The sequence below is a fragment of the Paralichthys olivaceus genome, chromosome 18, assembly GCF_024713975.1.
Source record: "Paralichthys olivaceus isolate ysfri-2021 chromosome 18, ASM2471397v2, whole genome shotgun sequence".
Lineage (NCBI taxonomy): Eukaryota > Metazoa > Chordata > Actinopteri > Pleuronectiformes > Paralichthyidae > Paralichthys > Paralichthys olivaceus.
This window is the reverse complement of record NC_091110.1, coordinates 11,778,940-11,806,791: the sequence shown is the minus strand read 5'-3', so window position 1 is coordinate 11,806,791 and position 27,852 is coordinate 11,778,940. Positions and strand designations below refer to the sequence as shown.

The 27,852-nt window shown below is 43.2% G+C and overlaps 3 protein-coding genes across 4 annotated transcripts; 1 reads left to right on the top strand and 2 right to left on the bottom strand.

The window, feature by feature from the left end:
• Positions 1–389: 389 nt before the first annotated feature.
• zdhhc8a (zinc finger DHHC-type palmitoyltransferase 8a) lies at positions 390–11,907 on the bottom strand. Its single transcript, XM_069513859.1, has 10 exons — positions 11,565–11,907; positions 5,142–5,263; positions 4,877–5,034; positions 4,124–4,296; positions 3,869–3,971; positions 3,592–3,683; positions 3,360–3,489; positions 3,144–3,261; positions 2,202–2,314; positions 390–2,087 (listed from the first exon to the last, which is right to left on the bottom strand). Exons 1-10 carry the CDS (start codon positions 11,681–11,683, stop codon positions 795–797), a joined length of 2,421 nt encoding a protein of 806 aa, XP_069369960.1. The 5' UTR covers positions 11,684–11,907; the 3' UTR covers positions 390–794.
• An 80-nt stretch (positions 11,908–11,987) lies between these two features.
• Positions 11,988–15,417, top strand: ora5 (olfactory receptor class A related 5). Its single transcript, XM_069513860.1, has one exon. The coding sequence runs from the start codon at positions 13,179–13,181 to the stop codon at positions 14,352–14,354; it is 1,176 nt and encodes a 391-aa protein (XP_069369961.1). The 5' UTR covers positions 11,988–13,178; the 3' UTR covers positions 14,355–15,417.
• A 259-nt stretch (positions 15,418–15,676) lies between these two features.
• On the bottom strand, positions 15,677–27,343 carry nup155 (nucleoporin 155). Of its 2 annotated transcripts, none has more exons than XM_069513858.1 (34): positions 27,175–27,343; positions 26,783–27,047; positions 25,976–26,113; positions 25,737–25,833; positions 25,576–25,646; positions 25,403–25,495; positions 24,707–24,970; positions 24,537–24,610; positions 24,335–24,426; positions 24,141–24,238; positions 23,875–24,042; positions 23,656–23,756; positions 23,238–23,408; positions 23,019–23,129; positions 22,733–22,827; positions 22,559–22,644; positions 22,308–22,443; positions 22,113–22,179; positions 21,908–22,023; positions 21,094–21,197; positions 20,777–20,910; positions 20,397–20,588; positions 19,979–20,117; positions 19,753–19,888; positions 19,516–19,669; positions 19,319–19,423; positions 19,008–19,162; positions 18,713–18,842; positions 18,501–18,614; positions 18,226–18,346; positions 18,019–18,129; positions 17,392–17,528; positions 17,183–17,289; positions 15,677–16,596 (listed from the first exon to the last, which is right to left on the bottom strand). In XM_069513858.1, the coding sequence occupies exons 2-34, from the start codon at positions 26,922–26,924 to the stop codon at positions 16,458–16,460; spliced, it is 4,098 nt and encodes a 1,365-aa protein (XP_069369959.1). In that variant the 5' UTR covers positions 26,925–27,047; positions 27,175–27,343; the 3' UTR covers positions 15,677–16,457. The 2 variants fall into 2 exon arrangements, with proteins under 2 accessions (XP_069369959.1, XP_019937896.2); XM_020082337.2 differs by having other exon boundaries at positions 26,783–26,939; positions 27,175–27,342.
• Positions 27,344–27,852: the final 509 nt, after the last annotated feature.

Here is a 27,852-nt window from a genome sequence, read left to right as displayed (position 1 = left end):
TGGATGCCTTCATTGACGGCCACTTACACCAGAAAACTAGAAGGGCACTCATCCACAGGGCACGACAGTCCCCTCATAAAACCACATTCGAATTCAGTAGATCAGTAGATTTTTATTTGGATCTGCACCAAATGACACTCACAAGTATCAGTCCTCTAAACATGCCTGATTATTTTCACTCTGATCAATGAATTATTCCGTGAGAAATCAACGTAAATGTTGAAAAACAACCGATCTCGCAATGTTAAAGAAAGTGAAATAAAAGATTCTCAGATCCTCCACCTGATCCGGATCCACTTCAAATTATAATAGCTTCTTCCCAAGTTTCCTGGGAATCCGTCCAGTTGTTTATGAGTAATTTTGGTTAATAATAGACACAGAAACAGGTATGAAAATTACAAAATAGGTTTATTCATATAAACAACTACAAAAGTCTAATAAATAAGGTTTTTTTGGGAGGAGACAAATTAGATAAAGTGGTATTATATCATTTCACAAAAGTAATATCAAAACACATACAAACTGAAGAGGTTCATCTGTATTCTTCACACAGCTCTTCTGCTGTGGTCGAGTTTATAGAGCTCGCTCTGTTTGTAAGAGGAGGCACAACTATCCTGAGATTCACCATGTTTCACATTTGGTCAAACTTACAAGTCTAAGTTTATCCTTCACCGTGCACTTGCTTCTCACACGCCCTCCCACACAGCAACGTCTCACATGGCCTCTTATTTACAAAGTATTCTGGAGCTGTGAACACTGAGACTGCATAGATGATTCATTCACGACTTGTTTTTTTATTTCAGGGCTCCCAGGGTGACCGAGTCCTTCCCCTCCGAGGAGTATGGGAGTGAGGATCGTTTTGCGGTGCCATACGATGCGTAGGAGGGGGTGGAGGAGGAGGGTAAACGGGGTAGGGTGGCTGTCGAGGAGGGGAGGGCTTGCGTCTGTCTGTCAGGGGGGCAGTAGGCCGGAGAGGACGATCTGCCTTTGCTCTGCAGGCTGCTGCTGCTGCTGCTCTGCAGGGGAGAGCTTGAGGTTTTCGGGCCTCGAGTTAGAGACGAGGTGGAGGAGCTGGAGAGGGGTGAGGTCCTCATGCCGTAACCAAGAATGCCCGTGCTCATCAGAAACTCCCTGGAGCCGTAAGCGGGAGGGGTCGGTCCCCGGGAGCCTGGAGGTCGGATGCTGTCCGGTGGCAGACTCCGCCTGCTGGGGATGTCATAGATCCCCATGTCCGGGCCGTAGAGCGCCTGAGATCGGGCCTGGAGACGCAGCATCCTCTCCCTCTCCTCCATCTCCCGCCTCTCGTGGATAGACGCCATGATGGTTTTTGAGAGGCTGTCGTAGCGCGCAGCAGCCGACTTCTGAGGTGTCAAACCCTGAGGACCCAGATCACGGAGGCTGTCTCGAAGACTGTGAGAGGTCAAATCCCGCATGGCCAGACCTGGAGGGGGGACGTCTCTTGATGCTATGCTTTGGGATAAAAGGTCTCTCGGCATCAGCCCTTGAAAAGCAGGGGAGGGGTCTCTCTGTATGAAACCTTGGAAGGAGGGCGAGGCGTCCCTTGAGGCGAAACCCTGCAAAGAAGGTGAGGGGTCTCGAGGTTGAGGAGACTGTCTGTTGACGCCCATAAACACAGGGCTGTAGGCGTGAGGAGAATGCCGCTGCACCACAGTCCCGTCTGCGCCCAGTGTCATGAAGTGAGCGTGGTAGCCGACTGGAGGGGCCCCTCTCTGAGCCAGGAACTGAGGGTCTGCAGGGCTAATGACGTTATCATAGGAGAGGCTGCTGTTGCTGCTGCTGCTGTGGCCGGTCAGCAGGCTGGAGGAGGAGATGATGCCCAGTGGAGGATTGCATCCCAGACCGTCAGGTAGCACGGATTTGCCACCGTGGCGGTGGCTGTGTTTGAGGGTGAGAGAGCGGGAGTTGAGTGTCAGAGAGCTGAGCTGCAGCGAGCTGGAGCCGGTGCTGGTGTGGAGGGGAGGCTGGACAGGCAGGCCCACCCTGTGGCTGCCCCTTGGACTTTCTTTGGACGCAGAGCGGAGGTCAGGACTTCTGTTGTTCACCTGCTGCTCTGATGTCTTCAGCAACTAAATAACACAATAAGAACCAGACAACAATGTGTGTCAGATATGGATCACAACTGAGGAACTGTATAATAAGAATCCTACAATCGGACAAATTGAAATAAGACTGAAAAGCACCTGCTCTGGGGGAATGGGAGATGATCCTCTGGATATGGCCTCCAGGACTGGGCGGAGCTGTGGAACAGTTGGAATGGATACAGGAATGATGGTTTTGGTGTGATGTCCCATCTCTGCAAAAGAAGTCACCTTGGGATTAATAATAAGCAAACAAAAACAAAATCCACAAATACAATCCAGCAATGACACAATAAAGAAGAAATAAAAAAGTCTGGCAGTAGTCCAAATGTTCTCTTTGTCTACAAATCTAGTGACTCTGCTCCAATCTCATTGGATCTGACAGAATCTTAAAATCTTTGAAAACATCCATCACTCATATAGTTAATATTACAAAAACTTTACTTATGTAACTTTTTCAAACAGCAGGGTTCAGAGGTATTATATCAGTCACAGGCAAAAGCAGAGTAAACTACAGGGTCAGCGTTGGAAAGTACCAGAAGCTTAGAACTATTGTACTTTGAGGAAAAATATTGTACACAAGTCATATCCTGGAAACTAATAACAAAACATAAAAATAAACTGTTCATAATAAATAATTTACATAAAACAAATGTTTAGATGAACAAGTATTTGCCACAAAGATGTCGATCCATATTCACAGACATTATCAAAACAAGTGTGAACACAGACGTAGGATCAATATCCTATTTTACTATACTGATTATTACAACTCTTAACTTAGTAACTGTAAGACAGATTAATTGGATATTATGGGAACGCTGTTTAATACAAAGACAGATAATAAAAAAAGACAACACACGTTTGTAGAATCAATTTGACAATAAGAAAAATACAGAATCAAACCAGATTGATCTTTTAATTCACTCTGAAGACACACACAGACCTCAGTGTTCTGATCATCTTATACATGTGTGTAATATGAAAATGTTGCTGCTGTATTATGTCTGATTATCACAGGGTAAATTGATCCTTCTACTGTACCGTCCATGGCAGCTAGATGGCTCTTCAGCAGGCCGTGGTCTGGTTTCGGGGGCAGTGGTGGTGGACCTGATGGTTGGTGCTTGATGTCGGACAACTCGACAGCTTCTCCTGAGGTTTTCTGACGGGACACAAACAACAGAGGATCAGGAGAGATTTCATCAAACATGTTACAAAATTGACATTTGAGAAAATATGAATTGTCATTATAATGCATACTTTATTGTGGAGACCCTGACTCTTTATCCCATTGTCCCTGACTTTCACTGGCATCTGCCTGTTGACTCCCGGCCTCAGGAATGGGGGCTGAACATGGACGGCTGTTTTCATGAGAGGCCGTGCTGTGTACCTGGTGTCACGGGACGGAAGGAGACAGCAAAGAGTCAGACAATGTTCCTCATGGTTTCATAGAATGCCGAAGATCATTTAGAATAAAAAATATGCCCCTCACTTTGGAGAGATGGGACTGCAGACCAGATACTCCAGGTTGTTACAGCAACCTCGAGTAAAGGGATTTACTCCACCCTGAAACTTCCCAGTTACCTGCAGGATCATCAAGAGGTAAAAATGTACCCGTGTATTTAACGTGCATGAAAATGTACTTTCGAGATATTTTATATTCTTATATCTTATTTTAGAATAACTAAATACATCAGAATAAGCATATAGTATATTATAAAGTCCAAAATATTGACTTTATTGATATAATTTAACCTTAAAAAACTGACTTGTTCATTTGTGGTGCGTCCTCTCGACACCAGGTACAAGTGGAATCCAGTGAGACCCAGGACCGGGATCAGAAACAGCCCTGAAATACTGATCACGACCAAACTGGAGATACAGGTCAGGAAAACGGCTCCTTATTGTTCAGCTTTTACATATGGAAACACACACACACACACACACACACACACACACACACACACACTGGCATATACACACTGGCACACATACACACTGGCACACACTGTGAGTAAGGATACGTGACAGTGCAGTGCAGCTTCCATAACTCCTCCATGTGTTGCAGGACATATATGAGGCCAAAGGTGAAGACACAGATCATGTGAACTGTCAGCGACAACAGAAACAGGAAGAAGTAGCGGTAGTTGCGTCTCCCGATGCAGTTGTTCACCCAGGGACAGTGATGATCAAAGTCCTGGGAGGAGATTGGGGGGGGGGGGGGGGGGGGGGGGGGGGGGGGCAAAAGAAGAAAAATGAAATTAGCCAGAGCCGGAGATAAAACATAACTCACTCATAAAAGAAATATTTTTGCTGCTTAGATTCATCTCTGGCTCAGGAACTCGGCAGAATATTCTCTGTGCTGCTAAATATATTTCGTTTAACAGAGGTTGTCTGAGCTGATTTTCAAATTGCATTTCCACGGAGACTACAAAGGATCGGAAAGAAGGATTAACCTGATTAATGAGAACTCTCTCCCCCTCCATCACACTCTGTCCATCATTCACTGCAGAAATCCCTCTTTATTGACTCCCCCCCCACACACACAAAGACACACACACACACACACACACACACTGCCACTCTCACACATGCACACTCAACCACATTTCTCCCTGATCTTTCCACCCATGCCTCGTATTTTATCACCGTCACCACTCGTTTCTCTCATTTAAATCCCCCCATGTTTGTCTCCACCCTCCCCCTGCATCCCAGGGTGACTTAATAAAAACTCATGTCCCTTCCCCTCGCTTCTTTAAATCTCTCCGTGCACTCACCTCCACACAATGGTCGCAGACGCTGCAGTGCGAGCAGCGCGGAGGTCTGTAGAAATGGCACGAAGCACACCACTTCATCCGCACCTGGACGCCCCTCACATCCACGTTCTTGTACAGCGGAGCGCGGAACTCGTCGTCTTTGTCCTCGTCCTCGTTAGCTGTCAAACAGTGTGTGAAGATGTCAAGTTAAACATCCTTCCTCTTTTTATTTGTCATGTGTAGTTATTTCTCCCACTGTGAGCACACTGTCGTGTTGGTTACTGACCCATTGGGAGGACACCAGCATCCATGAAGGTTGCCATGGTGAAGTTGGCCAGCACAAAAAGGAAGATGATGGCGCAGCATGGCGGCACAGCAGGGCAGACGGCTACAGCCAACCACGGGCATCTAAACACACACATACACACAGAAGAATGAAAACATAAGAAGCAGAGTTCATGATGTAAATCGAAGGTTCGACGGCGTCTCTGAGCCAAGTATCCTTCCCTTAGAGGTTAATGTTAACACAAATCAGTGCCACAACAAAGATTTTAAGGGATAATCTACATCCCATTTGTTCTGATGGGAGCAGTGAATCCCAGAAGCAATTGTTTACAGTGAGAGATAAGCATGTATTAGTGTGTGTTCACCAGTGCCCACAACAAGGGATTATTCGACTGGTCTCTCCTGGCTGAACGTTTCTGCAGCAGCAGCAAGACACTCAGTTTGTCTGTTACACAGTGAAGCCGGTCAGGACACCTGAAGGCCGAGTATTTTCAAACTGTTTAATATTTTATCGATTAAGAATTCGGTCAGAAATCTGTAAACAAAAAAGTCCTTCACATGTTCCGAGGCAATGACAATTAACAATGACTTGAGATGTTGATGATGATTATTATGTGTATTTTATAAGTTTAGTTATTTGCATTCTGTTTTTTATCCTGTGTAATGTGTCGGAGCATTGTTTTAAACACTATATAAAGAAAATAAAAATAATATTGGATTGCGTTGATTGATTTTTAACTTCATATTTATACATACATAATCTCATTATTTTGTCCAGTGGTCACACCATAACTTAATTTTATTGTTGTGCTATGACAAATAAAAAGCCTTTTAAAGATTGATCATATTCATAGTTTGAATATACTGTAAAAGATATTTGTATTCATCATTCACAAAAGCACAGAACATTAACTGTATTGTGCATTCTAGTGTTTTTGAAGAATTGTGACTGGGACATTTTCCATGTTTCCATGTCCCTACTCTCTGGTGGGTAAATTCCTGTGTGTGTTGGTGACACAGTTTCTAAATTATCTCAGACCTTGTTTTGTGTTTCTCTTATAAAATTCCTTGTCATTTATCAGCCGACGTCACTTATTTTAGCAGGATTTACTGTATACATAATAGAATAATAGCTGCACAGTATCAACCGGAACAATTTATCGGATTAAGTTGGCACAGAAAAGTCGATTCATGCACAAATAAAAAAATAATCAGCTTGAATAAAGTTTGAGCATTACTATAATAAATTGCCACAATGAAGTTGTCCAGCTAAAGAAAATTATTAATGTAAACTTTTTTTTAAGATTATTGATCTTTGTGTCCTGTCAGGATTTGAAGCAGTTAAAATGTCTGTGTGCCCTAAAATCTTAGAGAACCATCACTTATCTGCTCCAGTCTTCCGTGTGTGTGTGTGTGTGTGTGTGTGTGTGTGTGTGCTGAATTATACTGAATGGGAGTATGATTATATCTCTCCTGCGTGAGATTAGAGGGAGGGGCAGTGTAATCAGGTTACAGTGGCAGTCAGAGAGGAAAAGATTCACTGGATTATATTAACAGTGTTTGATTGAACATCACATGTTTAACCTACATATACTGTATGGGAATGTTCCTACGTGAGTGATCAAATGTTAAAGATGTGTTATTATTAGATATAGGTAGAGACAGATAATAAAATATCACATGTTCTGTGTGTCAGGGGCTTTAAATGCAGATGAAACCTCGAACCTCGAAACCATGAAGACACATAAAAGTGATTAGACACAAAGTTTGATCAAAACGAAATCAAGACTCCTCCGCCTCCGTTTTGCACTTCATCCCAGTTCAGCTCCAATCTCCAAAACCCCTCTGGGTGATTTCAGGCCGTGGGGGGGAGGGGTGCCACCACCCCACTCCCGAGAGGAACGCCTGCTGATGCCATGCCAGCTGCAAACCCAGTAATCCCTGGATTATAAACTCTGGATTACAGACCATTTCTGCCCCGTCCGCTGGCATTGTGGATTCCTCACATTAGATGCTAAGCACACAGAGCGTGCAGTCAAGGCTCGCCGGGCGCTGCAACCCAGCACACCACTGTTTTATTCTGAGATAAATCCAATCGATTCACCGCTGGTCATCTACAACTGCTGAACACTCCCCTCGCAAAACAGACGACGCCTCCCTCTGTTCGGAAGATGAGGAGAAGATTGGAAATAGGACGAGAATTTTTTTCCACAACTTCAGAACAATGAAATTATAAGAACCTTTAAGAAGCTGTGAATGTGTGACAAAAAAGATTAAGGAGCATAACATGATTCCCCCCCCACCCCCCACCCCTCTCCCCTGAGGGCTCCTATTCAGGATTTGTGGCCACGTTCTTCTCACTAAATATACTTGTGTTTGACATGTGCTTAAACCATCACAGCTGATCAGTTACATTCAACTACTGGAGGTGGTCAGTTAAAAATACTTCTCTCATTATATTTAGACATAGAAGAAAATCACACGACAGTGGAGGGAGAGAAATAATGTGATTTTCATCAATAAACCTAATTTACTGCAAAATTATTGGGTGGATGATAGAGATACAGAAAGAGATAGAAAGATAGAGCGATATGAACAGACAAATAGATAGAACGATAGATATACAAGTGGAAAGATAGGTGGACATGTAGATGGATAGATGGATACAAAGAAGATACGTGATAGATAGATGGATAAAGATGGATGGATAGATAGATAGAGGGATAGATAGATAGAGGGATAGATAGGTGGATACATAGGTGGATACATAGATGGATACATAGATGGATACATAGATGGATACAGATGGAGAGATGCATTGGGAGTCACCATCACTGGTCTGGTCTGAGACCATCTGGAAGAGGCAGAGACAGTTCATTACGCTGCGGCGTGGCAGGACAAGCTTCCACCTAATGAAACAGGCCGAGCAGAGCTGTATTAAATCACACACAACAGTAAGCTGCTCTCTCTCCAATCTGCACTCTGCATCCCCACAGTGGGTCAGTGGCACAGCAGACACAACGCACAGTCGCTCAAGCAGCAAGTTCACTACTGGCTGGAAGCCAGGGCTCCAGTTTCTGTGTGCGCGTGAAATATTGTCACCGTTACATAAGTGACATCTATGTCATGTGATGTGTCAGATTTCTAGACACAACATCGGCAAACAAAATACTGGTGGTGAGTGAGTAGCCACTGGCTGAACAATAAATCTCCACATGTGCTCAACGCTTCAGCAGCTTCAGCTTGATTCGTCCGAAGTATCAGCAAAAACAACACGGGTGTGGCAACCTAACATTGTTTGAAAATCAATTGATTTGATTAGACTTCAACTGGACATTCTGTTTCAATGCATGCAAGACAAGCAGTTTAATCTTCGAACCAGTTAATTTAATTTGAGGAATGTACAGTATGTGTACATATAAGATATTATAAAATTTCAATATATGAATAGATTTGGACTCCAGCATGTTTAGGGAACTGATATTTATGAGGGTGTTTGGCTGCAGATCCATTTAAGAATCTGGTGAATTTAAGCATAAGAGAGCATATTTTATTTCCAGTAAATATCTCGATATTTCAAAAATGTTTCATTTCTCCTAACACAGAGTGTCTTAAATAGAACAGCAAGATTCTCTGAGTAAAACTTAATTAGCAAGGGACCTATTTCTTGGTCGCTCGGAAGTCCGTGGGCGTATGAGTTTAACAATGCACGAAAATCCTAAGCACTAGCCCAAACAACAGTTCACGGTCGGAAGAACAAAAGCAGGAAGCCGGTAACTGATGAATTTTATCAGGCAGCGGAAGACAAAAGAGCCTCAGCCGCTCTAAAGGTCATTGTTCGACTCTCCCCAACCTGCAGCAGAAACAGGAATGGAAACGTGTGCGCTCGCACTGCTAATGCCTACACTCGGGCCCACATGCACAAATACTGATGACTGCATTACCAGATGAAAGAAGCTCAGACTTTAAATATAAAACGTGGCTGCAGGGTTTAGAATCCGGGTTTACTTAATCTGCAGAGGAGGCTTTGTTAAAAATGAAGGATCAAAGTGTTCATGAATATAAAAATAACACAAAAAAATGAAGACGTGCACTTTTTGGAGCATTAATATCAACATGGCAGCATGCACAAGAGCATGCAGGGCCCTAATTGGCTGGCGTTCACAAACTACTGCATGTTCCCGGTGATTCACAGTAAGCGGGGCGGAGGCGAGGGTGATGTTATGGCAGATGACAAGTGGTGTCCTTTTGACTCAGTGTTACCGAGGCGGGACCGAACACGGCCGAGCGTGGCACCTGTCCATCTCTTGCCGATGCTCAGAGGGAGGGGAGTCGCTCCAGCTGCAGGCTTGGCAGAGAGGCAGGATATCAAACAAATTATTACTCGTATCAGAAAACGGTTTTATCCACAGGGGGCCAGCAAGACACAGAGATTCTGCCAGTTTTCCTCTGAAGGGAAACATTTCCAACTTCCTGCTTGAAGATGATATGAATGGTCTTCTAAACAAAATTGGCGTGTTTAAGGAACCAATGGTCCAGGTGCATTTGGAGCCATGAGGCCGGACATATTCAAACAACCCTCATTCCATAAAATGCACAATCGTTAGCTCGATCAACCGCAGCGTCCTGATTTTGCTGGTTTAGCACTGCAGCACCAATCAAGTGATCTCTCCTCAATCCATCACGTCAGCAGGCCATTGATTTTAACTTCCAGAGTGTAGGAGGAGTTCATCGGGATTAGTCAACCTTTTTCCGGCCTGTGGGAATTTTTCTGATTGCCAAACCCTTTCACGACTGCAGCAAGTAGAAAGCTGACAAGTTGTCAAATGGTTTTTATCGTGATCTAAAAAAGCTACAATATTGAATATATGTATAATTAAAGAAGCAATATAACTGCATATACTCATATATCAGATTCCCACGAGCACATCCAGACATTAAACATGTTAACATAGTAACTTTAATCCCATGATAATCTGAGATATATGAACTCAACACCAGCGTCTAACACTATTAAATCAATGTGTGCGTCACTGTGAAAGTCACTCCGAGGAGGTTACGTTAAATATCCGCTGATGGTAAATTTCCCATGCAGATGGGGGATCACATGGCATCAGCCAGAGGATCCTAATCCCATACTCCCAATCTGGTGTCAGGTTCCAGTGCAAACGGTGCACGGATGGAGGATACGGGGAGAAACTAGGACAGATATGGCTGCCGGGGTGAAGGGTCAGCAGACTGGAATAGAGCTGATGAGGTGGGAGCCTTCAATCGGTGGATATCTGAGGGGTTTTCCACGAAGAAATTAGGGTGCTATAATATCTGACACTGGACGCCCCCCCTCTTTTAGCTCTTAAGTAAAGGCTTTAAAATACTATATATATATATCAATCAGAAAAACGTTTAAATCGGATTCTGTGGCATTAGAGGAAGTTGTATTTACTTATTTCTCCAAAGAAAGGCTCAAAATAAGGAGAAACTTTCACCAGAACGTCCCATCGCAACCTCAATTTTAATCCGATCTCGCAACTAGTTTAAAAACCTTTTTTAGATTGTGTATTTGATTTCCTGCAGCTAAATTTGTGACACATGTAGGTCAATATGATGTGCTCATACATGCCGATTATCCCCGGGACTGTGTGCCAGTCCTCAGGGTGCACTGGGACCAGCCCATGCACGGCACAACCAGGTCAGATGTAAGTAGTGGTGGGTCCTTCAGTGGGTGAGGAGGAAGAAGAGATGGTGCCCAAAGGTTTTAAAGGGATAGTTCACCTGAAAATGAAAATTCCCACAAAACAAGGTCATTTACACCATGTTTTTAACCTAAATGTGATCGTGGACGTGGCTCCAGAGGACAACAGCAGGACATTAAGGCTAAAACATGATAATATGAGTCAAATTTGAACGCCAGGGCTTACAAACACATGAGTGACACCACAGGAGCACAATAGAGGCATTTCAGGTTTTTTTTAAGTTTTAATATGTGGTCCCCAGTTACTTCTATTGTATTGGATTTGGCTGCAACACTGTTTAACCCTGAAACTCCTAAAGTGTTTTCCGGACTCAAACACTTCACCCACCCCTCCATCGGTATAGTGGTGAGTAGATGAGTTTTCAATTTTGGGTGAACTATCCCTTTAAGGCTGGTTTTACGTGCAACTTCTTGAAATTGATCAATGGAGGCGAAGTAAAAAAAAATCTAAATGAGAATCAAACTTTGGGATGTTGTAGAATTCAGAGGAGATGATGCAAAAGACAAGTTTCAGTCTGAAAATGCAACAAATCCGAACACAGCCTGTATCTGCATGGATGTGCCCGATGCAGGGAGAGTGATGGGGAGTCTGCATGAATCTGATGGGTGGTTATGGATTCCACAACATGCAACAGTGCAACGACACCAACTTTTCCGTTTCTCGGTACTTACGTGAAGACGAAGAACAGGGAGGTGGAGCCGACCAGGAGGCAGGCGGCCGTGCACACCGGGATGAAGGCGCTGGGCTTCAGCGAGTCGGCGGCGGCGGCTGCTGCGGCGCCGGCGGGCATCCTGACCTCTCCTCTTCCTCCACACTCTCACCACCAGCGGCACCAGCAGCAGCAGCGGCTCATTCTAACGAGGGCGACCGCACACACGCCGGGGAAGTGTTGCCGAGAGAGAGCACAAAGAGCCGGGAGAGGAAAAAATCATAGTCATGTGGAGGAGGGAAGGATTCAAACCAAAGAAAGCCCGGAGCTGTGTGCGCGCAGTCCCGCAGCTCGTCCTGTGAGTCCCGGCTGGCTGCAGCGCACAGATGCCGCCTCTGGTTTATCCCAAAGGTGGAGCTTTGACTCATGAATGACGCGAGGCAACAGTACAGACCTCCACTGACTGACTGACTGAGATCCTGCTGCTCAGAAAACACATGCTATTCTTCTTTACATTCAATTATATTGATTAACAAGGTTTGGTCCACCTCCATTATTGATGCATGTTAGAAAGAGGTGACCAATAATGTGCAGAATCTGATCATCAAATAAATGATCTGTATCATCTGCCTTTATGAGCTGTTTCCACAAAGTGTATTTTTCAATCAGGCAACATGTTTTGCACCAGTTAAGTAGGGGAGAGGTTTGGTTTTTTATTTCACTGAGTTTCCCAAAGACTATTTGGACGAGCGCTGGCTGCACAGATTTCCCTATTTAACTTTGTCTCAATAAGCACAATAATCTCAAAATGTGTCTGGTTTTACTATGATATCATATTATTATTCATTTATTAATAGATATCAAATATTGGTTGAGTTTTGTTCGCTTGTACCTTAAACTACCTTCAGTCAATGGCAGATGCTACAGATGCTATTCAATCTGTCTTTCAGTGTGAGACAGGAAGAATGGAAGGATACGCAGCATACTAAACTTTAATTGTAGTATTTATTGTATAAAACTGCAACTTTTAAAAACTAATTTTGCTGGAAATATTTTGTGGTTTGTTCTAATGTGGCTCCAACTGTCCCCTATTGTAGCTGTGCCCAGTCTCTCCTTCCTATATCAGTGGTTCATGAGTCAAATAATTTATAGCAGTTATATTAATAAGAACAGCTTAGGTTGCCAGGTTGTGGAAAAATTCCTCTGCAGCATCACACTTGCATTATCTTTTTTAATGCACTTTTGCTTCATCAGGAAAACCAACGGTTTATTAGCCCACTTACCAACTACATGAGGTTTGCAGAGCATCTGGGTCAGAATCCATTTATCAATTACTTTTAAAATCAAACTGCTGATTGGCTAGCAAATGCCAAACTAGAAAGAAGTGCCAAAACGTCTGCTGACATCAGATACATGCCAGTTTCCACAAAACTGATATTTGAAAGACAATCACGTTTGCGTTGCAGCCGAGATGTAAAATATAAGAATGAATGAAGACTCACTTTGTGCAGCTGTTGGGCTGTGATAAGAAGAAACCACCTCCATCTCAGTGGGATCACGTAATTGAGGCTGCATGGGAAAAGAAAATGACATTGACTGCAACTAGGGTTGGGCCTCTTCTTACCCTCCTCTATAAATGTCAGAGGACCAAAGCATCCCACATTGCGAGCTGGGGAAAACCGTTGAAATCATGGATGCAGAAGAGTTGATCGAGTCCATCATCAGAGCTTTCATGTTTCTCGCAGGGATCCTGGGAAACAACTGGCTGGCTATACGCTCCCTGCCCAGGCAGAAATCCAGCATCCGCACCAACGAGGTCCTTTTCATCAACCTGGCCGTGTCCAACCTCATCACCAACTACCTGGTGGACCTGCCCGACACCATCGCAGATTTTGCCGGCCGGTGGTTCCTCGGGGAAACCTTCTGCAGCGTGTTCCGTTTTAGTGCCGACCTCTCCGAGACCAGCAGCATCTACACGACCTTCTTCATCAGCACTTTCTGGTACCAGAAGCTGGTCGGCTCCCTGAAACGTGGAGGAGCGCCGGTGCAGCTGGACAGCCTGTGTCTGGTGGGAAGTCTGCTGGCCGGGAGCTGGACGGTGGCCGTGGTCTTCGCCATCCCACATTTTTTCTTTGTCACAGTTGAGGGAACAAACGGGAGTCACGAAGACTGTATAGACGTCTTCCCTAACGCACTTGCCCAGCAAACCTACGAGATCTTTTATTTGACCCTGGCTAATGCTCTCCCCTTGGCCGGGATCGTATTTGCCAGCATCCAAATTGTCATCACTCTGCTTCAAAACCGGCGACGCATACAGGGTCATAACTCTGAGGCCACCAAAGATGAAAAAAGGAGTAGCGAAACCAGAACTGAGGAGAGATGTGCCATCGCTGACTCTGGACCAGGAACCTCAAAGAATCTCAAAGATTCTGCATCAGTAAACATTTACACAGGCGTCCCTGCCTCTTCCTGTACAAATGGAGCACCGTCTGGTCACAGCGCTCCCGTCAACAGGGAGACAATCCCTGAGAGTAAAGCTGGAGCTCCACCAAATCTTCCCAGGCCTAAACAGCCGGCTAAGCCCGCAACGAGCTCAGGCACTCAGGTGAGGGCAGCCAAGAGCGTGGTGGCGGTTGCCAGCGTGTTCCTGGTGTGCTGGCTGACTCATCTGCTCCTGCGCATCACCAACAATATCCACACCTCATCAATAGTGGTGGAGGTGGCCAGCTACATCGCAGCCTCCTACACCTGCATCATCCCCTATATATTCCTGCACGGTGTGAAAAAGCTTTCATGCTCATGTAAAAGGTAAACGTGTACAAAAGGTTTCTGCTCGGTGATCTCACTGTTGTGTTTCTCTGATGATTAAAGTGCTCTCAAAACGTCTATGGCTCGTCTGATATCCACATAAAGTTCTAAGAGAAAACTAAATGAGACAGAGCTTTGAAAGGGGCATTCTGTTATTATCTTTTAATCTCCAGAAAACATCGTTATGAGAAGATATGTATTCTATTGGCATAATTTTCTCTTAGGACAGATGCTTATCTTTATCGTTTCCGCAGTGTTTAACCTCTCAACTGGAACGGTACTCGGAGCACATACCTAATTTGCACCTTATTATACTTTGTCCTGCTACAGTCTCATACTAACCAAAGTTCTTCATGTTTTTACTGTCCAAGCAGACCAGTCAGACCTGGAATGCAGTTGTCTCTGTCATGCGAGAACTTGTATTTCACTCTTTAGTCTGTACACGTAACTCTGAATCTGTTGCACGACCTTTGAGCATGTACATGTGAACCCCCGCTATACCATGCCATGGATTGAATAAATTCTTTGGGAAACACTGAAAAGAAATGTCTCCTTCCTTGGGCCATGTCCCACCCCTGCACAAAATTGCATTAAAATCAGTTCCATATTTTTTGAGTAATCAGCTAATTCCCAAATAAACATAACCTCCTTGGCAGAGTTCAATATTAAACACCTTGTAATTTAACATTGAAAAGTGCAGTGTAAAATATAGGTTAATACATTTAGTATCACAAAAGGTAAGATGATTATGAGCATGGTGCAATGGCTGCTCTCACTGTGAATTACAACAGCACAAACCCTAAATTTATTCCACTTACATTTTTGTTTCTACAAAGATGCCTTAAGTCCTATTTTAATTGACGTGCTTCATGAATTTTAATATGTTTCTTGATAGGACATAAGGAAGCATAATGTGTTCAGAGGTTTATACTAAACTATGAGCTCACTGAATTCAAATTAAAGACAAATTAACCCCTGATTAAGTCAAAATTATTGTATTTTTAACGAGGCTAAAATTAAACAGAATTGTAAAATACAGTGCAGAGCTAATTGGAGGAAAGGACCTCTAGTAATTACCGCATTGTTGTAATGAGTGTAAGAAACCCTGAGCGCTGTTTTCAGATTAAAGATAATCATGTAAATGCACAGTGACGACACTGGGTGAGTTACTGGACGCCTTCATTCACATTATCTCAGCAAATACATCCTCATGACTGCTGAGTTAAAAATTAACACAAAACTATGAGGAACAGAGGTTTGTTGGTTGAACTAAGTAACAGAAGTAGTTGCTGTGTCATTTTTTCCAAAACAACCTCATACACAAAATCAATTACAAGTTTTATTTCTCCATAAAAAAATGTTTTATCAATTTTTTTTCTCAACGCAGACCAAGTCGTCAGTGTAGCACCGTGAACCGTGTTAAAAAACATTCTGCATTCATTACAAAACCACTCACACACAACAGCACTGTTAAATGTATCAAGCCAAGTAGACAAACTGCTCACTGGAAATAATACACATGAAAATAATGTTTGTGTGAAGGACCTTTGGAGGAGGATTATGGCCGAGTTATGTACATAATTACATTCAGAACCAAGTTTGGAGGCTAAAGCAGAACAAACTTTTACCCCTGTGGTGAAAAGGCTTTAATCGGGTATATTGTTTAAAGTGTTTTCATATGAAAATAACCAAAATTAAGTGTGTATTTTCAAAATATGAAAACTAACCTGTAAAATTCTGAATGGTTTCATCTTTTTTTATATAAACAAAGGAAACTGAAATCTCCGACAGAGCGATTTGCACACAATGCAAAGCTTCTCTCTTTTTGCATTTCAGCATAATGTTCAGCTGGATAACAAAACGCATTAAATAAGTTATAAAATGTGTCTCCTCAGTTTACCACCTGCTTCCACTGTCCCTTAACAACAAACACATCAGACTGAAGAGACTGAAGGGAAACTCTGCCGTGGAATACAAACATCATCATGTTCTGTGTGTATAATCACACTTTCAATTTGTTTTTAAATCAGGTGTTAGGTTAAGGCCGACAGTGTGAGATCCAGAGGTCACCTGTCCCACGTGCTGATGAAGGATGTTATTAGTAATGTCAGTGAAGTTTCTCCAGCTTCGCCTGCAGCGACTTGAAGTTGCCGATGGTTTGTTGAAGAGCCGAGTTTGGGCTGAGAGACTGCAGCTCCACCAGGTACCCGCAGATGTTGTCCAGACACACGTTAGTGAATCTGCGTCTGAAATAGGTGGAGAACAAAGCATTTAACGTCACTGCAGGTTTGTTGCTGGTTTTGGGAGATACATGGTCTGTATTTATAAAGTCTTGATGAACACTCAAAGCACTTTACAGTGAGGAAAACAGTGAAAGCAGCGCTGGACATTTTTTTACGGACAAGTTATCGTCCAGATGTACATTCAACCTTATTTAAATTGTCTACTTCAAAGTACTTCCAAACTGCACGGATATTCTGAGATTTCACCAGTCTCACAATCCAACTTGCTGGTTTTAAACATCCTGGCATATTAGTGTGGGGAGGGGGAATCACTGACTGTCAGGCTGCAGCACCAGCTAGTGGCAGGCTGAGCTGAGGTGGAGACTGTAGAAGCTTCATTTTATCTTAACCTGAATATCAATTTTCATGCATTTTGTCCACTATTACATACATTTATGAGACCTTCATCCGAGAAACAGCTACCAACATTTCAGAGTACGTTTTAAAAATGTGAGTCTATTCTTTGATCAAGGGCCCATCTAAAAACAAAGCCAGCACTACAACGCCCACTGCAGGCCAGCAGCTGAACGCCCACTCAGACAATGCTTGCCTGTCATAGGTCGGTACTCTGCTGGGATCATCCACATATCCCGAGAGCAGCACATGGATACACTCGACCAGGTGGAGAGGTTTCTTCAGTCGCTGCCAGCAGGGATCCTAAAGGTGAAAACACAACAAGGGAGGATAATGACAATTTAGAATAAAACTTAAGCACAGAGGTGATTAAGTGGGAAATAATATTTTATCATAAGCATGTACCCGTGTTTTGAAGAGTTGGTCATAGACCTCTAAAAGACGCGGTAACTGTACTCCAATCTCCTGCATGGTGGAGGCGACAAATCCCACGTCCCAGTGGAATCGACACACCTCTTGCTCCAGGAACTTAACCAGGAACTCTACAATCACAGGTCACATTCATTAATATTACTACTGCAAGCAGCATTCGACTATTCATTTACTATACTGCTCGTCCTTTAAGGGGAAAAGAGTGTCCGAAGCCAATTCCTGATAAAACAAGGCAAGACACGAGGTGCACCCTGGAACGGTCTATCACAGGGCTGCGTACTCAGCTATATCATGACTGGAGAAAATGCGTTTGGCCTCTGACATAATTGATCCTGTGCATAAGTTCAAGTACCAAGGATACATATAAAAGGAATCAGTCTCCACAGGGAAGACATGTTTGAACAGGTCTGATGTAATGGGAGGATAATTAACCAATCACCTGCATGACCCTACAGACTTGTACCACAGAGACATACTGACATACATGATGCAGTAATAGGAAGTCTAATTCAATCACTGTTAACAAAATAACAACGAGCAAGCTGGAAAATTCCAACTAGTGGAAAACTGAACTAATTGCAGGATGGTATGATTGCTCACCCAGAGGAAAATATCTTGGTGTTCCAGCATAAATCTTTCCCAGCGAAACCAGTTTTAAACTAAGAGACCTCATCCTGTCTGCTGGACTCATGGCCACGCTGTCCCCCAGCTCTGAAAGACACATTTCAAACATTTGATATTCATATTAATGCACACTGTGGTATAGGAAGTGCACATGGTAAATGTTTGCATGGCTGTTACACTTACCTTTGTCCATGATCTCCTGCCACAGTGAGTGGACCAGGATGGGATCAGAGTGTCCTGCGCAGTGAATGATGGCCAGTTTGCACTCAGATAATTTGAAATGGTCAGCAAACTCCCCGTAAAGCTACAAAATAAAAGGATTACAAACATTTTTAATTCATTGTAAAACAAAACCACACATATATATATAGATATATATTAATATAAATGAATTATCGCTTAGCAACAATTTAAAATCCCTGATTCCTGTAAACCATCGTGCTGATGCTGCAAATTACCTTTGTGATGTCCATGAGCTCCGAGTCCAACTGAGAGATGACATTTTTCACTGAGGGATGATTGGAGTACTGTCTGATCAGGGTATCCTGAATTTGTACTTGGATACGCGCCAGCTAAGAAGAGGCAACAAATACAAAAAACTAGATAATGTTAGCTCTCATAAATAGATCAAGCCTAATTCTCCTCTCACAAACTGCCACCACACGCATACCTCCATCTTTTCTTCCAGTCCGTGAAGGAACTCTCCATCGGACGCCTGAGCTGAGATGCAGGACGAACTCTTGGCAGACAGAATGGCTCGGGCGATGTATTCCAAACGCTGCTTTAGAGAGATCTCAGTGCTGCACGACCAGAGAGTTGAACAATAGGTAACTTTTTAATCACACAGTTAAAAAGGGTCCTTGTACTGTATTTACATGGAATATGTGGTAACCAATGTTTTCTGAAGGAGTCAGTGTTGCAGGTTAAATTCTGGATTTTGTTGTTCTGTTGTCGTGTATCCAAACCTGAGCATGTCAGCGAGGCAGGACAACACATTAGCTGCCTTGCCGAAGTTTCGGTTCTTCTCGTAGTAGCGCCACAACAGGTCCATGTTGTGCACTTTATTCTGGTCCTGTTTGATCATATGCATTAGGTGTTCCTCCAGGTATGGAGAATTCACCTGGACAACAGATAGAAAATGAAAAGGCAGCTTTTAGAAAGACTTCAAGTGCTCATACCAACAGTGTTTCCCAATTGCAATTTAAATGTAATTAAAAGAAATTAAGATTCAAGTTTCAACTGAAAACAGAGAATTACAGGTGCTTGAACACACTACCTCTAGCAGCTTGTCATTCAGGTCGGCCTGAATCAGCCAGTTGTACAGAGCGATGTGAAACAGCTCGTCCTGGGACCTCTGGGCCAGACCGAGCATCTGCTCAAACTTCAAGGGAAAGACATGATTTTCATTAGAAATTCAGATCATGTGCATGGCTGTGACAAGAAATGAGCATCAACTGTCCCCTTCTTACTCACATGAGCTGTGGCTTCTTCATTGCTGAGCATGTTGGGGTCAGAGGTCATGACTGGTGGCCCAGGCTGCTTCGGTACACTGGGGGACTGAGGGGCAGCTTTGCTCTGGTTCACCAGCTCCTGCATGGTGTCTGTGATGCACTTATAACAGGCAAGTCTGGAGGGAGAGGGAGGGTGGAAGAGAAATGTTGGTGACAGCTACAACAGCCATCGATGACACTGACATTTTCCTCACGTTACCTTTCCTGGAAAGCCTGTTGTCCCACTCTGTCCTCCTCCGGCTCTCCGTTCTTGTAGAAGTGGGGTCCCAGTCTCTGTGGATCCTTCTTGTCTGCTGCTGTGAGGCACAACTCAAGGACTCCCTCATAGAAACGGACTGGGAGAAAAGTTATTAGAGTTAATATTGGATACACTGGTCTATTAATAATACATCTAACAAACACAGAGAGGGTTTTTGTGTCCGTACCGTGTCTGTACTGGGAGCAGACAAGCGGAAGGTCTGTGTGTTGGCTGATTTGCTGATAGAGACGCAGAGACTCTCTCAGTGTTCTCTCTTTATCCACTTTGTTCTGGACCTGTTTGGAGCTCTGCAGCAACTCATTAGCCTGATTGAGAGACAAAAGCAACAATTTATATACTGAGACAATGAATCAGTGAGAAAGAATCAATATCTTTTAATGCCCCACATGCTGTTACAATTATCCTACACATTGCAAGAAATGTGAAAGCAAGAAGCCAAGACATAAATAAAAGATAAAAAGTGCTGTTGTCAGAATCTGACATATTTAACCATTTCAACACTGTTTAAGGTTTTAAAATAATTTAACATTTGAAGAGCTTTCAGCTGTGTGTGTGTGTGTGTGTGTGTGTGTGTGTGTGTGTACCTTGGAGCAAACGCTGTCATCACTACTGTACAGCAGGGGACAAATGTCCCGCAGGTGATTGCTGATGGCATCTACAGGGGCATTATCTTTGATGTAGACATTAATGAGCGCTGTGACGAGCGCTCCAGACAACTCTTTGCCCCGGATCACTACGTCCTTAAAACTTGCTCCCTTCATCTGCTCTTGAAACTCCTGCAAACATAGAAAACATAAGAGTAAGAGAGTGGAGAGAGAAATAGCCCCCACAGGGACATCTGATGAAGAGTTCACACTGTGCACCAGAAAGCCTTATATTCATGGAAGCATGTGGGTGAACACTGCAGTGATGATGCATGAGCATCTGTTTGTAATGCAGCAGAAGGGTTTGCGCACACATTTACCTTCGGCAGTTCAGACATAATGAGGCTGAACTGATGATCACAGAGAAGTTTCCAGAGGGCCAGAGTCTGATATGAGCGATGCACTAACTGCTGAATGCTCTGCAGGGACACTTTCTCATAAACCTGTGCCTTTGCTGGATACAGAGGAAGAAACACAAAGAGACAAGATATGAAGATACAAAGACATCAGGTGAAACACTGAACTGATGAATCAAGTATGTTTCCTACATTTTGAATTCATGACAAAATGGTATTTTAATATTATTAATATAACTGATGAAAGGCCCCAAGAGATATTCAGAAAAACCTGCACTCACTGTGATACTTCCTCTGGAGCTCCTGCTGGACTTGCTGAGTGCTGGCTCCATCAGGACGCATAAATCCCAGCAGCCTTTGCTGCAGGTTGGCAGGGGAGCTAAAACTAACAGACAACAGAACAGATGTTATTTAAGAGAGATGGGAAATAACGAGACTCTGTTACAGCAGCGTTTTAGAATATCTGTGTTCTCCTTCATTTGTACAAATAAGAATACGATAAAACAAAAGTGTACATATTTATATATACTCTTTTGTTTCTTCATATGAATACAGCTTTGATTTATTTCTCAGTGCAGCACAAAATAGACAGAATTAATAACATGTATGAATTAAAGGAGATATTAAGTTTCACTGTCAAACGGACACATCCAGTCCACATCTCCACAATTTAAGAACCTAAAGAAATTAAAACTGTCAAAGGACAGAAAGTTATGAAAGGCCATTTGCCAAAACACCATCGTAGGAGTTTTTGTGCTTAGACAACATAAAAATGTGTTACGTCTCATTTTGGTGTATTAATGCACAGATTTCTCAGCCACTTCAATTCTTGTCCAATAGGGGGTGCCAAAAAGGAAGACTGATTTACAGCAATTGTCTATCAGGGATTTTAACATTGATAAAACAAATCCATATATTTTAAATTAAAAGTGACGACTGACCAGTGTGTGGTTGTAACTGGACATATTTGATTAGATCAGCAATCTTTGATACTTTGTAATTCAGTGATGTCTGTTTAACTCTTTAACCAAAAGTATTTTAACTTCAACAAACCAAATCGTTTTACACAAGAGCAAGGAAAGAAGGAGCTCTTACCTTGCAGCACTGAGAGATGATGGACTGAACTGAGAGTTTTTATCAAGAAACTCCCTTAGACCACAGAGCTCCAGAAGGACTGATTCCAGATCAAATGATCCAACGCTGCTGTCCAACTGTGCAGACAACAGGTAACTGTTAACTAAACACTACTGGTATAAGAACGAAAAGGAACTCTGATGCTTGAAGTAATTACACAACTTACAATACTGACAGTCTGGTTTCCTTTGCTCATGGCTTTCTCACAAGCAAGGCTCCCATCCCAAATATTTCTGTGAGGTTGGCAGAAACAGAAGAGACAGATGTGTCGTTCAGTGAGGACATATCACTGCATTCACACATCTCATTTAAGACAGGTCCATAAACTTACGCTCACACGCAGAAGAGAGGATTTACGTACCCAAGAATGCGAGCAAAATAGATGCAGATGCCGTTGTGCTTCCCTGAGAAAATCACCTCTGGGCCAGCTGACATAGGCGTGATCGGGCCAGAATGCATCGGTGCGAAAGGTGTGGCCAGAGCTGGAGGAATGATACCTGAATGGAGAGTAACAGCAATCCCAACACTTTAAACCTAGATTTAATGACGTCACAAGTGAAATGTCTTTGAATGGCATTCAGCATTGCCCGTATTTATTTAATATATGTTTACCAGGGGCTGGAGAACTCATCACAGGTCCAACAGTGCTGGGAGACGTCATAGCTGCTGGGAATCTCATCTGGGCTTCTCCTCCATATCTGATTACGATAACAGAAGAACTATTTTTTAGTTTTGTTTAGAGGGAGTAAGTGTAACTATATCTGCGAATAGAAAGTGTTGTGTGACCTGAAGAAAGATCTGGTGGCCCATTGTGAAACCTCTCTGTCACTAGCAGCACTGGAACAAGCCAGGATCAGTGCTGTGGCACAAGCCTGCTCCTCCTGCACCAAACATACAACTTCTGTAAGTATTTTGTGTGTGTAAGTGAAACACCTGAAGACTGCATGTCTTAATCATGCATGCAGGCATTGGTGTGCAATGCAGGCTGCAGTCAGATCATGCACATGTTTAAGAAGGCTTACCTCCTTGATAAAGGGATTATAAAATATTAAACCGTGATTATGATTTGTACCCTGTGCAGCTTGTAGAAGCGCTCAATCTCTTCACTTTCTCCTCCAGCACAGCTCACCAGCAGGTGACGGAGCTGATCTACTGGCCGCAGTTTCTGGAAGATATGACTCCCCTGCAGAACGAAGAGCGCACATTAAATACGCAAGATCAAGTTTTATCGCACCATAACAACATAGAGCAGTATATATACTACAGAATGAGTCATGACAGCAGTATTAACCTTTGCAGAGAGGAGGACAAACTTCTGCGGAGGGATATTGTGCTGCTGGACCACCACTGGTGAATCAGTGATAGGGATCTGTTCCTTGTTAAGAGGAGTAAATATCTTGGTCGGCTTCTCCTCGTTAAGGGCACAAAGAGCCCACGAGTGGCCATCAACGTTGGACATCATCTGCAAAAGCAGAGCAGAAAGTGTTTTTTATAATTCATTATATCATTAAAAATTAAGCTGTTTTATGACAGAAATACTGGCATAAAATGTCTAGCCAAAAATATAAATGAATCAATGAGCCAGAAAATGATGCAATGTCTGTTCTGAATTCTCAGTATTAACTCTACAGTGTTTGTTTGGTCTATACAGTATTTCTGAAAGGAAATAAGTATATAATCCAGTTGCTCTATGCTTTTCATGTACAAACCTGAGTCTCCATCAAGGGTTTCTTGAAGGGAAAGGAGTCATGATTGATGCACCACAGCATGTCATTGTCCTCTGACTCAGAAGCAGCCATTAGGAGAACCCCTGCAATTTTTAAACAAAGCAAACAAAAATTAATGATAACATTCTTGCCAACAGTTGTCCTGTATACTGGTGAGCTGAACATAGCACTTAAAAAATCTTAACCTGAGAAATAGCAGACCTTTGCTGTGTAGTGCCTTGTGAACCTTTGCAGGTTTCTGCAGAGTAGAAGATGCAGAAAACCCCGGAGGCAGGCGGACGTGGACCAAAGCTAGCAGGCTCGGTCTATCTGCCACATGCTTCTGGAGAGAAGGGGCAAAAGGTGTGGTGCTGAAGTAGAGGCGCACACCTATAAAAAAACAATATGTGCAGACGTTAAAAACAAATCACAACGCTATATGAGGAGCCCACTATGTTTTGTTTATTGTAGTGTTCAGCCATTTTCACCTGCATGAGTGACAGCGAGCAAGTGACAGTCTGAGGACTCAGATCTGTCAATCACAGAGATCTGGACAATGGGTTTGAAGACAGAGCGATCAATTGTCCTGCAACAGAAAGATAGTTTTAAAGAGACTTTCCTATGAGCAGACTTAATAACAGCTGTAAAAGAAGAATCTTAGGTTTGTCAAACCCAGAAATACCTGGCTATGTTTCCAGCAGCAGCAACAATGGAGTTTTGTGACAAGGTTGCCACACGACTCATCCCCTGCCCATCGGCTCCCAGGTCATACACCTAAATAAGAGGAATTGTTATTTATTGCAGACCACTGACAATCACCAGCTTCCCTGTTCATCACAAACACATGTGATAAAACTGCGATGGTATCCAGGAAATGAATATACCTGCAGGACACCTTTCTCAGACCGTGTGAATAATGTGTTGCGGGAGTTGTCGATAGCGATCTGCACAATAGGGTCTGTGGAGCAACAGGACAACAAAAAAAAAGTTGAAGCAAAGTCTATTTCGATCACAGACATCTTTTGCTCAACATGGACATATGTCTTTTTCTCACCATCTTCAGAAAATGAGAACTGGAGCACAGAGGGGAGGAGGAAGGACAGAGAGCTTTTGGAGTGGTTGATTTTTCTGCAGCGCTGGCTTAGCCAACCGGCCTCAGCCTGGTAAGCTATCTCATAGAGACACCCGTCCTTTCCTGCCATAAAAATACGTCCCAGGTCTGTGGAGGTGATGGAGAGGATGTAGGTGTTGTCTGTGGGGATCGAGAAGAGGGGGTCTGGGAGCAGCTGCATCCCACCAGCCATGCTGTCGTTCAAACCTAAAACACAACAGAGACACAAACATGACCCAGATAAACCATTAGAGTTACATCATATCAAGAATGTGTGATACGCCCACACCCCAGTTCCCTCCATATGCTACCCTGTTGTCTTTACATGAAAAACACCAAGACACAGTCTCTAAGTACTGATGAGCATATGAGTGTAATACCGTTGCAATAGGACAGTTTGGATACAGCAGAGTCCTTATCTTGCAAATTTTGTGGCTATGAATACCTGCCACTTGTTTGCATATATCTATGTAAGCGTCATCTATGTAAGCAGCAAGGTATTCTGGCTCTTCTAGTTTTAAACCTGTTGTATCTGTTGTCTTTCTTAAGCCAAATTTGTATTAATCAAATTCTTCTGACATCTACAAATTCTCCGGCTATGGGGAGCGAATAAAATGCAATGTCATTGTGTTGACTCACCAGCTTGGCCCTTTGGGAAACTCAGCCCGAGGATCACTACATCCACAGAAGTGGCCAATACTAGGAGGTAGTGAATGTGTGGCTGTAAAATCCCTGAGAAGAAAGACACAAATCATAAAAATTACTCACATAAAAAGTAAATGAAAACGGGGATTTTATGCATCTATACGTACCTTGTTTTGGTTTTACTAGACCCACAGCAAGAATCGTTTCGATGAGGCCATCAAAATAGGCCACATCTCCTCTGCAAGGAACACAACAGAAAAATATTAATAACTTAAGCCTGTCTCTGTGGTTACATGTAGTTTTGTTCCTCTTAAATCCACATACTCACCCATCCTCATAGTTCCACATGAAGATATCATTGTCAATAGTAAGCCACGCTCGACAAATTTGAGGAAATACTCCCATCATGCAGTTGCATTGCATATCTATGAAAACGTTAAGTTTAAACTCAAAGGTCTTGACCAACACAAAAAAGGAATCAAACAACTTTACATTTTTAATCTGATGGAAACCTCCGGGTGCCACTCAGAGCACTGGAGTGGTTTTTCCTGAATGATAAAAGGATACGGCTGAACTGCTCCACCAGCTCAGGGGGCAGAGGGACTCGGCGGACTGCACTGAGCTCCGGGAGGTTTGGCACACTCAGTAAACCCGGTCCTTGAAGGGGGTAGTCCATGTCTGACACTCCAGAGAGGGATGGCATATCTATCAACACAATCAACAAAAACAAGAGGAGCACATTCAGTGGCAGACTGCTGTCTCTGTCCTGTCTTTTAATCCCCCAGAACATACGACTGTACAACTCCTCTCAGATGGAATGAGAGTGACTAACTCACTAACCATGTCACTGTCACCATTTCTATGTTTGTCTTTATTTGATGATATTTGATTATTTCACTGTTTTAACCTTTTTCTGAATATGTTAGGCTAATGCACAACTATTTACTGCTCCAGTTACTTATCTTTAAATCTCTATATTTGGCTTCAGTTGTCTGCCTCGGTTACTTGAGTCTTTCAATCATGTGATACTTGAAATATATGTATTGTCAGTAATCCCCACTAGCACATACTTCTTTACAGTGGCAGCTTTGTAGTAGTTCTGATGGTTGGACCTTCATCTCACTGCAGTGTACTTTTCTTGACTCATTTTGTTCCTGTGTTTGACTGTTTTGCTGCTACTGGATCCCTAAGAATCCCTCGGGGTCAATAAAGTATCGATCTATTGTGATTTAAGATTCTTCCACCCTCCTGCTCGATCCAGCAACTAATACATCTACCATGGCAGCCCCATAAACAGAACCACTTGAATCTGGGTGTCTCGTGTTGGGGTCTTCCCTTCCTCCTCTGCTCCTCCATCCCTCCACTGATACTTACTGTGTGAGGGGACGCTGAGCAGCTCCGACAGGTCCGGGAAGCAGCGGTCATCCTGCAGGTGTCTGTCGATCAGCCCGGCGGAGCTCTCCAGCGCCTCAGCGAGCGCAGCGGCGGGGCTGCTGGATCCAGCGCCGGACGGCATGACTGGGCTGAGTTACTGCAGATGTGAACGTCAAGAGCGAGTTGGCGACGTTAGACGAGCGTGAGACACAGACAGAGACACCGGGGGAATTCACCCCGCTGCGGGTTAGCTAATGTCTTCAAGCTGCGGCAGGCAGAGGAACACCGGCGAGTTAGCCGACTGCTAGCATTGCAGCCGAACTGTTTAGCAACAAGCTAAATGCTAACTAACAGTGAATTAAAGGTGTTTCAGAGGAGACCCGGTTATTTACCCGACAAGGAAGACTCCGCGTGATGCCGAGTTATTTTGCTGCGAAGTTTAATTCACCTGCTCAGCAGCAGAATTTAAAATAACACATCCAACAAACACTGACATTAACCCGCCAACCTCATGCACAACACACTGGAGCAGGCGCTAGGTTTACTTCCGGTCAATTCATTTTCTTCTTCGTCTCCTTCGTTTTCCTGGGCGGAATGAAGCACAGTGCTGCCACCCCCTGGTCAATGTATTTTTGCATGTATTTATATTATTAAAGTATATATTAAATAGTACATTTGAGCAACTTGGTAATTATCGTTCAAATATAATTACTCCATAAATAAATTACATGTGATAAATATGTTGTTTTTTAGTTTGAAATACTATTGTCAATGTTTTGAGATGCCTACTTTTTATTAAAACAGTGGCTGAATTTAAAAAAAAGTGTTAAAGTTGTGTATTATCTGTAGAGAATCATCCTTTTCTCATCTATTTTACTATCTTATATTTTGACATTGTATCTGTCTTTACCTGTTTGGTGTTTCCTCATGTCAGATTTATGATAGCATTTCTTCAGTTACTTTTAATTTCATTTCATTTTATTAGTCTGTTAGATTTTCCGCTTTTCTTGTATTTCACTTCTTCTTTCATTGTGCAGTACTTTGGTCAACTGCAGATTATTTTAGATGTG

Bases quoted from the DNA above. Each gene is read 5' to 3' on its own strand.
- nup155 (XM_069513858.1), bottom strand. From the start codon at position 26,924: ATGCCGTCCGGCGCTGGATCCAGCAGCCCCGCCGCTGCGCTCGCTGAG. The intron at 22,828-23,018 runs GTACAAATCATA...TGTTTGGTGCAG, and splicing joins GCTTCTACAAGCTGCACAGG to GAGGAGCAGGCTTGTGCCAC. The intron at 22,024-22,112 runs GTAAGTTGTGTA...TTGTCTGCACAG, and splicing joins GAAACCAGACTGTCAGTATT to TTGGACAGCAGCGTTGGATC.
- ora5 (XM_069513860.1), top strand. From the start codon at position 13,179: ATGTCAGAGGACCAAAGCATCCCACATTGCGAGCTGGGGAAAACCGTT.
- zdhhc8a (XM_069513859.1), bottom strand. From the start codon at position 11,683: ATGCCCGCCGGCGCCGCAGCAGCCGCCGCCGCCGACTCGCTGAAGCCC. The intron at 5,035-5,141 runs GTCAGTAACCAA...ACTGTTTGACAG, and splicing joins TGCTGGTGTCCTCCCAATGG to CTAACGAGGACGAGGACAAA. The intron at 3,972-4,123 runs GTATCCTTACTC...CTGTATCTCCAG, and splicing joins AAGCTGCACTGCACTGTCAC to TTTGGTCGTGATCAGTATTT.